General features: G+C 49.5%; 2 protein-coding genes across 6 annotated transcripts in view; both read left to right on the forward strand.

Moving 5' to 3' along the window:
* The window catches only part of LOC135376535 (zinc finger protein 271-like), a 26,599-nt gene extending 15,224 nt beyond the window's left edge, over positions 1-11,375 (forward strand). For 4 of the 5 annotated variants that reach the window (XM_064609068.1, XM_064609070.1, XM_064609071.1 and 1 more), the window contains exons 6-10: positions 133-285; positions 950-1,102; positions 2,365-3,168; positions 8,039-8,182; positions 8,712-11,375. In XM_064609068.1, the coding sequence (XP_064465138.1) occupies positions 133-285; positions 950-1,102; positions 2,365-3,168; positions 8,039-8,182; positions 8,712-9,697 (2,240 nt within the window). In that variant the 3' untranslated portion in view covers positions 9,698-11,375. The remainder of the gene's footprint in view (positions 1-132; positions 286-949; positions 1,103-2,364; positions 3,169-8,038; positions 8,183-8,711) is intronic. The other variant, XM_064609072.1, reaches the window with a different exon arrangement.
* LOC135376543 (zinc finger protein 235-like) lies at positions 9,817-15,989 on the forward strand. The gene is made up of 10 exons (XM_064609077.1): positions 9,817-9,868; positions 11,659-11,742; positions 12,079-12,162; positions 12,242-12,408; positions 12,452-12,574; positions 12,618-12,740; positions 13,360-13,573; positions 14,025-14,108; positions 14,476-14,666; positions 15,771-15,989. Exons 1-10 carry the CDS (start codon positions 9,817-9,819, stop codon positions 15,987-15,989), a joined length of 1,341 nt encoding a protein of 446 aa, XP_064465147.1.
* Positions 15,990-17,655: the final 1,666 nt, after the last annotated feature.

A 17,655-nucleotide genomic window follows, 5' to 3' on the forward strand; every position in this document is an offset into this window, starting at 1 on the left:
ACTGGCAACAGCGCACACCTCTAGGTGTATTACATAGTTAAACTAGGTTCAGAAAAAGTACGAAGATGGTCGTCATGTGATCCGAAGCCTTGTCATGTGGCTTACTTCTCTCCTTTTTTTGTTCTACGTCAGGAGTGACAGCTGGGAAGTGTGACATTAAAGAAGAACCTCGAAAAGAATCTTCAAAGGAACATCCAATCATGGAAGTCAAAACGGAGCCTGATCACATTGAAATCTTGACTGGACAGGACCAAATGGGATGCAAGTGTGATTCAACATCAGAAGGTAAATACAAAATGGTCGAGGACATTACTCAACATCAAACTCAATAGCGTGACAAAAAAAGGGATACAACAGAAATGCACTTTAGTTTTCTGACAGACAGGTATCACCTTTCATGCACACGTTCTGTTCAATGCAAGATTCTGAAAGTTATGGAAAATAGTCGTGGAGATTCTTTATCAAATTTCACTTCACCGTTGAATCTCAATATGTATAAGGAAATAGATAATGACCAAGTTGCATTTTTTGTGCTCATGTGGCTCCACTGTAATAGATGTCTTCCATATGTTCCGCCTCTATTTCTTAGCTCCGCAATTGTTAGGAATTCCTGTTATTAATTAGGTATGGTGCGTAAAAAATCTGAGCTTCGAAAACTGCCGTCGATTCTGAAGCCATTCCAGAGCTACTCAGCTATGTTAGTTCTTCCGGATTTCTGATGCGTTTGAAATATCCGCATTTGAAAAAGGATTTCATTTGGCATGCTGAAAATAAATATGGATTTAAAATTGTTTGATTTACTCAAATAAATTTAAATCCGGACCTGATTCGGATTTGATTTAAATCCATTTTGTCTCCTCAAATCCCCCACACTTTACGGAGGTGGTTGTCATGTGACTCGAAGCCTCGCAGTATGGCTTACTTCTCCCCCTTTTTCTTTTACGTTCAGGAGTGACAGCTGGGACGTGTCATGTTAAAGAAGAACCTCGAGAGGAATCTTCAAATGGACATCCTATCGTAGAAGTGAAAACAGAGCCTTACAACATTGAAATCTTGACTGGGCAGGACCAAATGAGACACAACTGTGACTTAACATCAGAAGGTAAATACAAAATGGTCAGGAACATTTAGTCAACACCAAACTCAATAGCATGATATGGACAAAAAGTGACATGCAATGGATACGCTTTTCAGTTTTCTGTTCGTTCCATGTCAGCTTTCCAGCTTGTATGGAAGATAATCAAACTAGGCAAAACAGACCTCTGGAGATCCTTTATGCAATTCCACATTACTGCAACTATTGCAGACTTTGGCTGCATAAACAACTGCACATAACAATGTTTGTGAGCGAGAAGATAAGGAAAAGCAGGCAAAACCAGAGGAATCAGGTGCAAAATAATCCATGGTGCACAGTGTGTTTCCCTTCATGTGCTCCCACAAAGTTTAGCCCTAACAAGTACACTCTACAGGGTGTTACCCTATAAAAGTCTACCCGCGTCGGCATGCCGTGCTCGCCAATTACTCAATGCAGGCGGTACAATGTGTTGTCTACGTATAAACCTCATAAGGACATTCATCCATGGCAAATATCGAAGTGATTGAGCACCGTTACGCAAAGTTATAACGCAAAACGTGAGGTTCCCGTAGGCAAAACAGCCAAGATGGCGCCTCTCAGTAAGCAGACGACATCCCTTTTGGGTGTCGTCTGCTGAGTACGCCGGCATTTTTCGTACCTCACTTGCTTACGTCTGAGCAAAATACGACAGTTACACGAAAGCGAAATGAAAACTGCAGTTCCATCCGGCTGGCAGGATATGCGACACGTCGTCGTCTGGGGAGCAGCATGGCAAGAGATCTTCTCAACGCCGCCATCTTGATTGTTTTGACTACGGGAATCTCACGTTTTGAATTATAACTTCGTGTTGCGGCGCTTAATCACTTCGAAATTCACCAAGATTAAATGTCCTTATGAGCTTTATATGAAGATCGCACAATGTGCCACCTGCATTGAGTAATTGGCGAGTACGGCATGGCGGCACGGGTAGACTTTTATAGGGTAACACCCTGTACATCTTCTATATCTACTGTATTAAAAAAGAGTGCTGGACAAAATTTTACAAAACACGCTTGAGTGCATTCTTCTTCGAGAGTGATGCAGCGAATAGGACCTGTCTGTAACTCTGTACAGTCCAATTGGCTACTGGCATGGAGGAAAGAATGTGACAGAGTGGGTTTCAAAGTCCAGCACTATATGAGAGAATGATTATGTGTGGTCAGGGTCTGTTTATGGAAAAACATTCATAAAATTCTCACTTAGTATTTCATTTGTGCTTCTACCATACAAGTGTGATGTCTGCCCTGCAGAGTTCTGCCGGGTCTCGGATCTACGGGATCACAAGCGGAGGCACACGGGCGAGAAGCTACACAAGTGTGATGCCTGCAGTGCAGAGTTCTGCCGGATCTCGCATCTACGGGACCACATGCAGAGGCACACGGGTGAGAAGCCACACAAGTGTGATGTCTGCCCTGTAGAATTCTGCCGAATCTCGGATCTACGAGCTCACAAGCGGAGACACACTGGCGAGAAGCCACACAAATGTGATGTCTGTCCTGCAGAGTTCTGCCAGGTCTCGAGTCTGTGGGATCACAAGCGGAGGCACACGGGCGAGAAGCCACACAAGTGTGATGTCTGCCCTGCAGAGTTCTACCGGCTCTGGAATCTACGGGAACACAAGCGGACACACACGGGCGAGAAGCCATACAAGTGTGATGTCTGCCCTGCAGAGTTCAGCTGGAGCCAGAGCCTAGTGCTTCACAAGCGGACACATATGAGTGAGAAGCCATACAAGTGCAGTGTCTGTGCTGCAACGTTCACCCGAAATGACTGCCTACAGCAGCACAAGTCGACACACTCGGGTGAGAAGCCATACAAGTGTGATGTTTGCCCTGCAGAGTTCAGCCACAGTAAGCGTCTAAAGGTTCATAAGCGGACACACACGGGTGACAAGCGACACAAGTGTGATGTCTGCCCTGCAGAGTTCTACCGGCTCTGGAATCTACGGGAACACAAGCGGACGCACACAGGCGAGAAGCCATACAAGTGTGATGTCTGCCCTGCGGAGTTCAGCCACAGTTCGAGTCTAAAGGTTCATAAGCGGACACACACAGGTGAGAAGCAATACCAGTGCAATGTCTGTGCTGCAGCGTTCAGTCGGAATGACTGCCTACAGCAGCACGAGCAGACACACACAGGTGAGAAGCTGTACAAGTGCGATGTCTGCCCTGCAGAGTTCAGCCAGACCAGGTACCTTAAGCATCACAAGCGGACACACATGGCTGAGCAGCCATAGACGCGCGACCTCATCCTGCAAAAATCAGCCAAAATTTACTCAACTGCAGCCCACTACAGTTCTCATAAATTTTCTAGTGACAACAATTATCGTCCTGTCCTTCGGACAACGACGCCAGGCCACTTCCCAACGCGCATTGTTTTTTGCCAATCTGACAACGTGATTGGAATTCAGGGCAGGGAGAAATCTGGTTCAACGGGAACCACTCATAAACCGATTCTCGCCAGGGAGTAATTGGGGCTAATCGGGTTTTAACTCTAAAAACTAAGACCCTGTTTATAGAATGCTCTTGGGGAACATGACACGGTAATATCATATAGATGTACCGTAATTTCGCGCGTATAAGCCACACTTCAGATAAGCCGCAGGGCCATTTTGTGGGAACATTTTGAAAATTTTACCAGCAGATAAGCCACACTTGCAGGATAAGCCACGGGAAGTTGACGCGACTGATTTGTGCGACAAAAGGAGACCGTAGGGAAGGCGATAAACCCTGCGGCCCATATTCTGTGCTCGGCATGGTGCGCAACAAAGGAATTCCAGTGTTCTAGCGAGATCGGATTGTGCCCTTGTTGCGTGTTCTTCATGGGTCGGCCATCATCATCGGCCAAGCCCCATTGTGTAACTCACGGCAGTATACATCATCGAGGAAACTTACGTGTCATGGGGTGCAAATTCGAGGCTGTGTACAATATACTACGAATTATTACTACATCATCGTACTTCACGGTTATGAGGAAAATCATCAGTTAGGAGGGAGACTCAAAGGAGCTCTGAAAGCCATCTGAAAAATTTTTCGTTCCGAACGCGTTGTGGAAGCAGGTAACTTAACTTGATGATTAACACGAAAATCTTCTCTATATGCGATGTGTTTCGCAGAAAAAAAGACAGTTGAACATCGGCGCGCGTGTTCCCACTCGACTCACTCCTCCTGGTCAAACGAGGAGCAGAATGAAAAAAACATAATTGGTGACGTAATAAAAGTTGGAAGCGGCGACCGCGCTTTTATCCGGGTCAGTGCTGACTGGTTTTCTTTTCTTTCTTTCTGTTTTCCTTCCCCCTGCTTTCTCCCTGTCAAGGGATGAATAAGGGAGGACCTCGATATTCCGGGTCGTGAAACCCCCGTTCTCGAAATTCATGTTCGGGAAACAAGGAAAGCCAGGGGAAATGCTGCTTCGTAAGATGATATGCCGCGATTAAGAACATCACATCACTATTTAACCACTCAAATGTGGGGTTTTTCTATATGTGTCCAAGTCGTCTTAGCGAACGAAAGACACATTTTAGCAGCCATTTGGCTTAGCAGGGCGGCATGTTGGTTGGTTAGTTGTGTGCTTGCAATATTATGGCTGGGTTAGTCACAGTTTGCCGTTGGCAGTTTTCCGCGCGCGACATGTGCATTTTATAGTCAGCTAAAATTTACGCTAGTCACGTGTTGTTTCAGTGCACGCCGATATGTCGGCGGACGCAAACTTACCCGCGTTGTCGGTCACTATATGGGGGATAAAACTGATGCACTATATGGTGACAAAACAAATGGCGCCGAATTAGTGGTCATAGCGATGCAGCGATAATTTTGAGGCGTGAACTGAAGCAGCGCTTAGTGGTGCACTGTATTTATATATACGTATTGCCACCAACAACACAACAAGAAACAGTCGCCACAATAACGAACAGCATACAAAACCTGGCACCTGAAGTTTATTTTCATAATCCACCTACTTCGGAAGGTCGCTTTAGGGAAAGCAAGATCAAGCGTAGAGAGGTTGACCGATTTTTGGTTGACTTCGCTCGGGGAGTTTAATGAGGATGGCCTCTACGATCTCACGGCCTAACCTTCAACAGTGTCTGTAGACTAATCTTCGTTTACTGTATCTGATAAACCAAAGAAAAAGCAAAAAGAAACTTCTCCCAGCGTTGCAGCGGGGTTCCGAGTGAAAAAATAGCGGACGAGGTTCTTCGAAACCAATCAGCGGCTCCACTTTTCTGACGTCAAAATGATGCAAGCGGCTCGACGGCTCGTTCCGGGTATTCCCACCGTTGCGCACGGTCGCGATTTTCAAAATCGAATTCTGCGATATTTGTGCATCTGTTGATAGAATTACTTCGCACGGTGCATTTTAATAAGCTTACGAACCCCTTGGTTAAAAAAAAATGGTAGTGATTAAAGTGCTTTCCGAGCTCCTTTAAAGGAGTTGATTGAATCAAATTGATCGAGTTTATTTGAATTTTTTATCGCAATTTTTTTTTTCAACCCTGTGAGTCCCATGCAGTCATGTTACACTCTAGAATAAAGTTAGAAACCTTGCATCATATTTTCTATTTCCCAAAACATAAAATAAGTACTAAGCACGCAACTATTAATTACGAAACAATCGCAGCAGTTTCCATGGTCTTCAGAACACTGCATTGTATCACAAAGCAAAATTGCACCGTGTATATAAAATGCAACGAGCACTTTTAAAAACACAGCAGTAGTCTTAGTTACATAGCAGCTTCGCTAAGGATGTGCACAAAGCACGTAAAATGAAACTCTTCGAGTCTGGGAACAGCTTCACAAAGAGAGCTGCCATATCGCAAGACTTGATTACCGACTTGCTGTTTTGTCTAATACACATAAAAAGAGCATTTCTTGAGCCCATGCCCATACGGAGTGTCCTAGAAAACGTGTCCTAAAATCATAATAAAAAAATTGCGCCTCCTAGGGTCGTGTGGTCAAAGACATTTGTGCTAGCTAAGTTTTTTGCCACCTCCTGATGTGGATGTCAAGTAACGTAAGGTGTGTTATGTAAATTTTTGGGAACTGAACCTGGACATTTACTAAGTAACGGTAACTTTTTTGATCCCGCCAATGTGAACAGTGTGCCCAATTCCCTCAAATTCACGATAATTGAGAGGGATATCGAGGAGCTATCCCATCGAAAAAAAAAAGCCGAACATCGTGCTTTTCGGGGTACCAAGAGCATATCGCTCAGCAACTCTTTGATCGCAATTATCGTCAGTCAAACAAAAGGAGATTGCAAACTCAGCCCACAGAGGGATAGTAGAAAGAGACAACACAGACATGGCTTATCTCATCTGGCTTCTGCTGGGATCATGTCTTCCCTCTCCCAATTTGAGGAACTGTTACTCTCTTTACTATCACTCTGTAGGCTGGGCTTGCGACCTCTTTTCATCGCACTGACAACGATTGCACTCAAAAACTCTTCGAGCGTTACGCTCTTGATGCCACGAAAGGTATTATGTTTGGCTATTTTTTCTCCTCAATATAGGGATAGCTCCCCAATATCCCTGTGAATTACCATGAATTTCAGTAAATTGGGCACGCTGTTTGCATTGAAGGGCTAAAAAAGTGACCTTTACTTGGCAAATTTCCGAGTTCGGTTCGCGAAAAAATACGTAATAAAACTTACGTTACACGAGATTCGCATCAGGAGGTGGCATAAACCTAGTAAGGACAAATGCCATTGAACGCATTGTGAAGTTTTAGACTTGCATTTTTGCCTGGTCGAAAGCGATATAAGGAATATATAATGTCCTTCTATTGCGCTTCACTGTGTCCATTTTTGAAAGTGAGCATGGACCCGCCATCTGTACATGTAGACATCATACGTCATTGTCTTTCACCATCAGGCATGCAAAACAGCCATGACTGGTGCACTAATATTACACACGTACCGTATCTCTGCACTCTACTGTCATAGTCGTTCTCAAAGTGGATGATGGCACACTGCTCCACGTACAGCCCATAGCTTACCGTAGTTTCACGAGTATACGCTGCACTGCAGAGAAACTGCAGGACACGTTTTTAGGAACGTTTTGAAAATTTTCTGGCAGATAAGCCACGGGCAATACGAGGCAACTGATTTGTGCGACAAAGGAGATCATAGAGAAGGTCATAAACCCTGTGGTCCATACTCCGGGGTCAGCTCTAGAGTTCTACCAAGATCAGATTTTGCCCTTGGTGGGCGCTTTCTCATGGATTGATGGGTCAGTGGTCTTCCAGAAAACGTGAATCACTGCCACCACTTTCGTTAAAGCTGCTTGGGGGGAATGCACCAGGAAGACCAATCTATTCGAATGTGGACCCATCCCTGTTACGCACTGTTCGTGCATCGGCAGGGCAGTGCTGTTCCAGAGACACTGTCCTTTCTTTAGAAATGGCATATGAAAAAAATAGTCATCAGATAAGCCGCACCGGTGGAGCTGTAGAGCGCCCCCTGAGAAAAAGAATTGCGCATAAGTCGTGGCTAATACGCGTGAAATTACTGTACTGCTTTACGGTGCTTTCGTGTTCTGAGTACTGAGGTGCTTACGGTAGACGTGATGCAGCAGGCCGCGTACAGGCAACACCGCAGAGTGTGCTACGAGCCCCGGGAAAAGTGCCCACTCCTCCCACTAGGGGATTCGCTTTTGGCGCCCCCTATAGGTGCTGTATGGGGCGTACGCCCCTTCACCCTTCCGAAACCAAAATCCTTTCCCCCAACAACCCTTTCCCACGCTTCCATTCGTGCACCATTGGCTGTGGTGTAGCCCCGACTGTTCGTTACTGGCGACAGTGCACACCTCTAGGTGCAATATATAGTTAAAGTAGGTCCAGAAAAAGTACAGAGGTGGTCGTCGTGTGACCCGAAGCCTTACAATGTGCCTTACTTCTTTCCTTTTTTGTTTTACTTCATGAGTAACAGCTGGGACATGTGACGTTAAAGATGAAACTCGAGAGGAATCTTCAAAGGAACATCCAATCGTAGAAGTGAAAACAGAGCCTTACAATATTGAAATCTTGACTGGGCAGGACCAAATGAGACACAACTGTGACTTAACATCAGAAGGTAAATACAAAATGGTCAGGGACATTTAGTCAACACCAAACTCAATAGCATGATATGGACAAAAAGTGACATGCAATGGATACGCTTTTTCAGTTTTCTGTTCGTTACATGTCAGCTTTCCAGCTTGTATGGAAGCAGGGGCGGATCCAGGGGGGGGGGGGGGGCCGCCCCCCCCCTCGAGACATACCTCTACCCCCATTCCGGCAGATTATCCTGCCGCACGGCGAATTTTCATGCTACATAGCGACCCCCCCGTCTTCTCTCTTTTTTTCAGTGGGCGCCCCCCCCCCCCCCCCCCCGCCCCAGGATCTTCCCTGGATCCGCCTCTGTATGGAAGATAATCAAACTAGGCAAAACAGACCTCTGAAGATCCTTTATGCAATTCCACATTACTGGAACTATTGCAGACTTTGGCTGCATAAACAACTGCACATAACAATGTTTATATATGAGAGAATGATTATGAGTGGTCAAGGTCTGTTTATTTCGTTTGTGCTTCTACCATACAAGTGGGATATCTCTCCTGCAGAGTTCTTCCAGAGCACGGACCTGCAGCATCACAAGCGGGCCCGCACAAGCCAGAAGCTACACAAGTGTGATGTCTGCCCTGCAGAGTTCTGCCGGGTCTCCGATCTACGGGTTCACAAGCGGAGGCACACGGGCGAGAAGCCACACAAGTGTGATGTCTGCCCTGCAGAGTTCTGCCGGATCTCGGATCTACGGGTTCACAAGCGGAGGCACACTGGCGAGAAGCCACACAAGTGTGATGTCTGTCCTGCAGAGTTCTGCCGGGCCTCGGATCTACGGGATCACAAGTGGAGGCACACGGGCGAGAAGCCACACAAGTGTGATGTCTGTCCTGCAGAGTTCTGCCGGATCTCGGATCTACGGGATCACCAGCGGAGGCACACGGGCGAGAAGCTACACAAGTGTGATGCCTGCAGTGCAGAGCTCTGCCGGATCTCGAGTCTGCGGGACCACATGCGGAGGCACACGGGTGAGAAGCCACACAAATGTGATGTCTGCCCTGTAGAGTTCTGCCGAATCTCGGATCTACGAGCTCACAAGCGGAGACACACTGGCGAGAAGCCACACAAGTGTGATGTCTGTCCTGCAGAGTTCTGCCAGGTCTCGAGTCTGCGGGATCACAAGCGGAGGCACGCGGGCGAGAAGCCACACAAGTGTGATGTCTGCCCTGCAGAGTTCTACCGGCTCTGGGATCTACGGGAACACAAGCGGACGCACACAGGTGAGAGGCCATACAAGTGCGATGTCTGCCCTGCGGAGTTCAGACAGAAGGGGAACCTACAGCACCACAAGCGGACGCACACAGGTGAGAAGCCATACAAGTGCGACATCTGCCCTGGGGAGTTCAGCCAGAAGGGGAACCTACAGCAGCACAAGCAGACACACACGGGTGAGAAGCTGTACAAGTGCGATGTCTGCCCTACAGAGTTCAGCCAGACCAGGTACCTTAAGCATCACAAGCGGACACACATGGGTGAGCAGCCATAGAAGCACGACCTCATCCTGCAAAAATCAGCCACAGCGTCGAGTGACAAGCCATACAGGAGCATTCTATGTTCCGCAAACTCAGGCAAATCACAAATCTGCCCCTTTGTGTGGGGGCCTTTATGGGCGTGAAGCCATACAATTGCAACCTCTGTCCTGCAGAGTTCAGCCACTGTACACACACACACACACACACACACACACACAAGCCACAGAACAAGCTGCTAACAGAGCAGGAGCTACTTTAGCCAGTGCATAACTCCGTGGTTTCACAAGTAGCCACGAGGTGCCTGGGATAGCAACAGTACAAGTGTGGAGACTATGTACACAAGAAAGAGGCAATCCAAGCATCAATTCTGTTGTCCTGAACGTGGAGGCCTGAAGAAGCATGTGGTCATACGCATAGGGGGAAGGCTGTACAGACGCAGTTTGTATCCTACATCATTTTATTTCTGTCCGATGATGTGAAACTCACTCACATGAACAGACTGAGGTTGAGAAAGAGTTGGATTGGGTGGTGATGCATGTGAAATATCAGGAAACCCAGTGTCAGGTGTCTATAGAACAATCACAGTGAGACAATTCTGTGTGCCAATAGAAATTAAAACCAGTTGTGGTGTTTGGTGTGTCGGGTAGCATTAGTGTTATAGAGAATGTGCGACAAACTTGTGGTGCTGTGATGTGACCTCTGGAGAAAGTAGCTTGCGTGATAGCTGATGTGTCTCTTGCTTTGGTTGCATGTGAAGTGCATCTCTTCCTTGCCACACTGGAACTGTTGCGTCGCTAAGTCTGCAAGCACCTAAAAGAACTCTTATGTTTTGTTTCTCGTGATTTGTACACTTCCAATCAGGGCTCGGAACCGTTATTTTAGGGGGTTCGGTTCAAGTTCCGGTTGATGGTTATTGGTTCGGCTTGGGTTCAGTGCAACCAAAATAATGGTTTGAACCGACATTAATTGGTTTGAACCAGTTTACATGTGCTGTTCTAAACAGTGTAATTATTCCTGATTGGCACCGCTGTCAGAGACACTATTCTGATTGGCTGACTCTTAGTAGTCAAATATGCAGGCTTCCTGTGTGTAGGTTGTGTTGGCCACATAGATTTTTTGCGTACCACAAAGCATCCTAAAAACAGGTCCCAGCTTACGTCTGTACCTTGAATGCAAGTTTTGAACATATGACCTCTGTTTTTGAAACAACCTGAGCATGGGCCCGCATAAACAACTGCACATAATGATGTTTGTGAGTGAGAAGATAGGGAACAGCATATGCAACCAGAGGAATCAAGTGCAAAATAATCCATGCTGCACAGTATGTCTCCCTTCATGTGCTCCCACAATATTTAGCCCTAACAAACACGCTACACATCTTCTGGTGCTACTGTATTGAAAAGTACAGTGCTAGACAAACTTTACTAAACATGCTTCGGTGCATTCATTCTCCAGACTGATTCCCTAGTAGCGAATAAGACCATGGAGACTTGCAACTAGCCTAGGTGACTGGGTTACCCAGGCACATGGCTGCAACTCTCTATAGTCCCATTGGCTACTGGCATGTCACTCTGAGGGAGGATTGCACGAGGGCATGTTTCTTAAACTTTCGTCCAGAACCGTATGAACAGCTGATTATGCATGATCAAGGTCTGTTTACTGAAAGAAATATAAGCTTTCATAAAATTCTCACTTTGTGTTCCGTTTCTGTTTCTACGATACAAGTATGGGCCAAATTATACAAGTGGGATATCTGTCCCGCAGAGTTTTTCCACAGCACGGACCTGGATCGTCACAAGAGGACTCACACAGATCAGAAGCCATACAAGTGCGATGTCTGCCCTGCGGAGTTCAGCCAGAAACCTACAGCACCACAAGCGGACGCACACAGGCGAGAAGCCATACAAGTGCGACGTCTGCCCTGCGGAGTTCAGCCAGAAGGGGAACCTACAGCACCACAAGCGGACGCACACAGGTGAGAAGCCATACAAGTGCGACGTCTGCCCTGCGGAGTTCAGCCAGAAGGGGAACCTACAGCGCCACAAGTGGACGCACACAGGTGAGAAGCCATACAAGTGCGACGTCTGCCCTGCGGAGTTCAGCCAGAAGGGGAACCTACAGCGCCAAAAGCGGACGCACACAGGTGAGAAGCCATACAAGTGCGACGTCTGCCCTGCGGAGTTCAGCCAGAAGGGGAACCTACAGCACCACAAGCGGACGCACACAGGTGAGAAGCCATACAAGTGCGACGTCTGCCCTGCGGAGTTCAGCCAGAAGGGGAACCTACAGCACCACAAGCGGACGCACACAGGTGAGAAGCCATACAAGTGCGACGTCTGCCCTGCGGAGTTCAGCCACAAGGGGAACCTACAGCACCAAAAGCAGACGCACACAGGTGAGAAGCCATACAAGTGCGACATCTGCCCTGAGGATTTCAGCCAGAAGGGGAACCTACAGCACCACAAGCGGACGCACACAGGTGAGAGGCCATACAAGTGCGATGTCTGCCCTGCGGAGTTCAGCCAGAAACATACAGCACCACAAGCGGACGCACACAGGCGAGAAGCCATACAAGTGCGACGTCTGCCCTGCGGAGTTCAGCCAGAAGGGGAACCTACAGCGCCACAAGTGGACGCGCACAGGTGAGAAGCCATACAAGTGCGACGTCTGCCCTGCGGAGTTCAGCCGAAGGGGAACCTACAGCACCACAAGCGGACGCACACAGGTGAGAAGCCATACAAGTGCGATGTCTGCCCTGAGGAGTTCAGCCGAAGGGGAACCTACAGCACCACAAGCGGATGCACACAGGTGAGAAGCCATACAAGTGCGATGTCTGCCCTGAGGAGTTCAGCCGAAGGGGAACCTACAGCACCACAAGTGGACACACACAGGTGAGAAGCCATACAAGTGCGATGTCTGCCCTGAGGAGTTCAGCCGAAGGGGAACCTACAGCACCACAAGTGGACGCACACAGGTGAGAAGCCATACAAGTGCGATGTCTGCCCTGAGGAGTTCAGCCGAAGGGGAACCTACAGCACCACAAGTGGACGCACACAGGTGAGAAGCCATACAAGTGCGATGTCTGCCCTGCGGAGTTCAGCCGAAGGGGAACCTACAGCACCACAAGTGGACGCACACAGGTGAGAAGCCATACAAGTGCGATGTCTGCCCTGCGGAGTTCAGCCGAAGGGGAACCTACAGCACCACAAGCGGACGCACAAAGGTGAGAAGCCATACAAGTGCGATGTCTGCCCTGAGGAGTTCAGCCAGAAGGGGAACCTACAGCACCACAAGCGGACGCACACAGGTGAGAAGCCATACGAGTGCGACGTCTGCCCTGCGGAGTTCAGCCAGAAGGGGAACCTACAGCACCACAAGCGGACGCACACAGGTGAGAAGCCATACAAGTGCGACGTCTGCCCTGCGGAGTTCAGCCACAAGGGGAACCTACAGCACCAAAAGCAGACGCACACAGGTGAGAAGCCATACAAGTGCGACATCTGCCCTGAGGATTTCAGCCAGAAGGGGAACCTACAGCACCACAAGCAGACGCGCACAGGTGAGAGGCCATACAAGTGCGATGTCTGCCCTGCGGAGTTCAGCCAGAAACATACAGCACCACAAGCGGACGCACACAGGCGAGAAGCCATACAAGTGCGACGTCTGCCCTGCGTAGTTCAGCCAGAAGGGGAACCTACAGCACCACAAGCGGACTCACACAGGTGATAAGCCATACAAGTGCGACGTCTGCCCTGCGGAGTTCAACCAGAAGGGGAACCTACAGCACCACAAGCGGACGCACACAGGTGAGAAGCCATACAAGTGCGACGTCTGCCCTGCGGAGTTCAGCCAGAAGGGGAACCTACAGCGCCACAAGTGGACGCACACAGGTGAGAAGCCATACAAGTGCGACGTCTGCCCTGCGGAGTTCAGCCAGAAGGGGAACCTACAGCACCAAAAGCAGACGCACACAGGTGAGAAGCCATACAAGTGCGACGTCTGCCCTGCGGAGTTCAGCCAGAAGGGGAACCTACAGCACCACAAGCGGACGCACACAGGTGAGAAGCCATACAAGTGCGACGTCTGCCCTGCGGAGTTCAGCCGAAGGGGAACCTACAGCACCACAAGCGGACGCACACAGGTGAGAAGCCATACAAGTGCGACGTCTGCCCTGCGGAGTTCAGCCAGAAGGGGAACCTACAGCACCACAAGCGGACGCACACAGGAAGCTACAGCACCAAAAGCAGACGCACACAGGTGAGAAGCCATACAAGTGCGACGTCTGCCCTGCGGAGTTCAGCCAGAAGGGGAACCTACAGCACCACAAGCGGACGCACACAGGTGAGAAGCCATACAAGTGCGACGTCTGCCCTGCGGAGTTCAGCCAGAAGGGGAACCTACAGCGCCACAAGTGGACGCACACAGGTGAGAAGCCATACAAGTGCGACGTCTGCCCTGCGGAGTTCAGCCAGAAGGGGAACCTACAGCACCAAAAGCAGACGCACACAGGTGAGAAGCCATACAAGTGCGACGTCTGCCCTGCGGAGTTCAGCCAGAAGGGGAACCTACAGCACCACAAGCGGACGCACACAGGTGAGAAGCCATACAAGTGCGACGTCTGCCCTGCGGAGTTCAGCCGAAGGGGAACCTACAGCACCACAAGCGGACGCACACAGGTGAGAAGCCATACAAGTGCGACGTCTGCCCTGCGGAGTTCAGCCAGAAGGGGAACCTACAGCACCACAAGCGGACGCACACAGGAAGCTACAGCACCAAAAGCAGACGCACACAGGTGAGAAGCCATACAAGTGCGACGTCTGCCCTGCGGAGTTCAGCCAGAAGGGGAACCTACAGCACCACAAGCGGATGCACACAGGTGAGAAGCCATACAAGTGCGATGTCTGCCCTGCGGAGTTCAGACGGAGCCAGAGCCTACTGCATCACAAGCGGACACACCCGGGTGAGAAGCCGTACAAGTGCAAGGTATGTGCTGCAGCATTCAGCCTGAATGACTGCCTACAGCATCACAAGCGGACACACACACTGTTACGGTTCGAAGAACGAGCCTTTATTATGATGAGGATGGAACGATGGGTCTGAAATCCTTCTCACAACTGCCCCCCCCCCCCCCCCCCCTCTGGATGATCTTGTGGTGGGCGAGAAGTGTCGAGAGGTCGTGCGATGTATGGTTTGAGGCGTGAGACGAGCGCAGACTCAGTGGACCGACGGCGCCGGTCAACGGGATTGTCCAGTGGGTCGCATGCGGTACGCTACATCATTGAGCGCTCGGAGTACCTTGTAGGGGCCAACGTAGTAGTAGAGGAATTTTGACAAAAGGCCAGGCTTCCGCAGAGGAACCCAAAGGCAAACGAGGTCCGCAGGACGATAAACAACGTTAGCGTGGGACGCGTCGTAACGCTATTTGGCTGACGCTTGCGTGTCGAATGTTCGGCAGCGGGCAATCTGTCGGCATTCTTCTGCACGGTCCTTCTATGTTGTTCCAGACTCAGAACATCAGTTCTCTCATGTTCAACAGCTGCCGCCTGCGTCGATCCCGTCGTATGAATGTGTGTATGAGTGAGCAAAAATGTAAGAGTGAAAGGAGGATGAGTGAGAGAGTGTGGCTGGTTTGTCCCCTTCAGGTGACGCACCCTGGAAGTCGCTGAGAAGGCGTGTTAGCTTAGCTCAATTGTTAGAGCTCTGGACCGGCAATACAGAAGATGTGGTCCTGCTGCTGGCTAACCTTTTCAGTGACTTTCGTCTTCCAGCGCTTGCAAGTACAGGGTTGGAGATATCATGCACGTAGGGGAACAAGGTATCAATACGTAGTATGGACTGGGTCACGGCCGTAAAGTAGGAAGAAGGGGCTGAAGCGAGTTGTCGATTGTGTGGCAGTGCTGTACGCGTAAATGAGGTATGGAAGGAGGTCATCCCAGTTGTATTGTCGGCAAAGGTGTGGTTGAAACGTTCCACGAGTCCGTTTGTTTGTGGATGGTAAGGAGACGTAAAGTGGTGGGTGACACAGCAGCTGGAGAGGACCTCCTTGACAATCTCAGCCACAAACTGCCAGCCTCTGTCCCTCAACAGGACTCTGGGAGCGCCGTGCTGGAGGAGGATACATTGAATAAAAAACTGGGCAATATCAGCAGCTGTTGCGGAAGGCAGGGCGGAAGCAACGACGTATCTGGTGGAATGGTCAATTGCCGTTACAAGCCAGTGGTTTCCAGAAGTGGACAGGGGGAGGGGGCCGAAGAGGTCAACTCCGACTCGTTCAAAAGGATGGAGTGGGGGTGGCAGAGGATGTAGGCGACCAAAGGATGTGGTGGTAGACTTGTGTTGTTGGCACAGTTGGCATGACAACACATAGCGATGGATGTTCCTGTACATGCCCAGCCAAAAAAAACTTGCGACGGATCCTCTCGTAGGTCTTGAAAAAGCCGAGATGTCCCGCTGTAGGGTCGTCGTGAGAATGGAGCAAGATCGCGTTGCGCAACTGAGACGGAACGACCAAGAGAAGTCGAGAGCAGTCTGGGCTGTAATTGCATTTGTACGGCGTGCCTTCTTGCAACACGAAGTGTTTGGCTTTACGTATAAATTTCTTGTCTGTAGAAGGTGCCGTGCCGTCAAGATGACGAATGAACTTCTGGGCGGCTTCGCCGTGAAGCTGTTCTGAGGGGAAAGTGCTTGGGTCCAGCTCGGAAAGGCACATGACATCCTCATAAGAAAGTACCGGGGCGGAGTTCTCATCTTGCAGTGGAGATCGGGAAAGGCCATCAGCGTCTTGGTGCTTGCATCCAGACTTATAATGCACAGCAAAACCAAATTCCTGGAGCCTTAGTGCCCAGCGCCCAAGACGCCCAGACGGATCTTTCAAGGACGCAAGCCAGCAAAGAGCGTGGTGATCGGACACGACTGAGAAATGACAACCGTATAGGTAAGGGCGAAATTTGCCAATGGCCCAGATGACGGCGAGACACTCCTTTTCGGTGGCTGAGTATTTTTTTCAGCTTGCCAATGTGCGACTGACGAAGGCAACTGCTTGCTCCATTGGCGCATCCGGGTGGCGCTGTGCTAAGACTGCACCTAAGCAAAGCTTTGAGCCGCTCAAAAGCAAGCTCGCAGTGGGAGTCCCAGTGGAAATTGGATTTGCAGGAGAAGGAGAGCTGTGAGAGGGGCTGCGATATGGGCGAACCCCTTGATGAATCGACGGAAATACGATGCCAACCCATTGAAACTGCGCAGCTCCTTGACACAGGTTGGCTTCGGAAAATCGGAGACGGCTTTGATTTTATCAAGATCTGGAGAAACACCATTTGCGGAGACAACGTGACCCAGTATTTTAACCTTCTCGAAGCCAAAATGGCACTTTTTCCTGTTGAGTTGGAGGCCCGCAGACTGGAATGCGGAGAATACAGATTCAAAGCGAAGTAGGTGGTCTTCAAATGTTTCCGAGAAAAGGACAACGTCGTCCAAGTAACATAGGCACGTTCGCCAGTGGAGGCCCCGAAGCACAATGTCCATCATCCGCTCGAATGTAGCTGGAGCGTTACAGAGGCCGAACGGCATCACATTGAACTCGAATAGCCCGTCCGGTGTAACAAAAGCGGTCTGCAACAAAAGCGGTCTCCGGTTTGTCCTGCGTCACCATAGGGATCTGCCAGTACCCAGAAGGGAGGTCAAGAGCAGAGAAATACTTGGCGCCTTGCATGGAGTCTAGAGCATCGTCACTCCGGGGAATCGGGTACACGTCCTTCCGGGTTATTTTGTTGAGACGTCGGTAATCACTGCAAAACCGTATAGAGCCATCCTTCTTTGGAACCAGGACGACAGGTGAGGACCAAGGGCTCGAGGAAGGACGGATTATTCCTTTGGACAGCATTTGGTCGACCTCTTTATCAATTTGTTGTCGTTCGGCGGGAGAAACACGATACGGTCTTTGTCGAAGAGGCCTTTCAGAGCCAGTGTCAACTGA

This window comes from Ornithodoros turicata, unplaced genomic scaffold (assembly GCF_037126465.1).
Source record: "Ornithodoros turicata isolate Travis unplaced genomic scaffold, ASM3712646v1 ctg00001143.1, whole genome shotgun sequence".
NCBI classification, from domain to species: domain Eukaryota; kingdom Metazoa; phylum Arthropoda; class Arachnida; order Ixodida; family Argasidae; genus Ornithodoros; species Ornithodoros turicata.

Bases quoted from the DNA above. Each gene is read 5' to 3' on its own strand.
- LOC135376543 (XM_064609077.1), top strand. From the start codon at position 9,817: ATGGGCGTGAAGCCATACAATTGCAACCTCTGTCCTGCAGAGTTCAGC. The intron at 12,163-12,241 runs GTGAGAGGCCAT...GGACGCACACAG, and splicing joins CCACAAGCGGACGCACACAG to GCGAGAAGCCATACAAGTGC. The intron at 14,109-14,475 runs GTGAGAAGCCAT...AGACGCACACAG, and splicing joins CCACAAGTGGACGCACACAG to GTGAGAAGCCATACAAGTGC.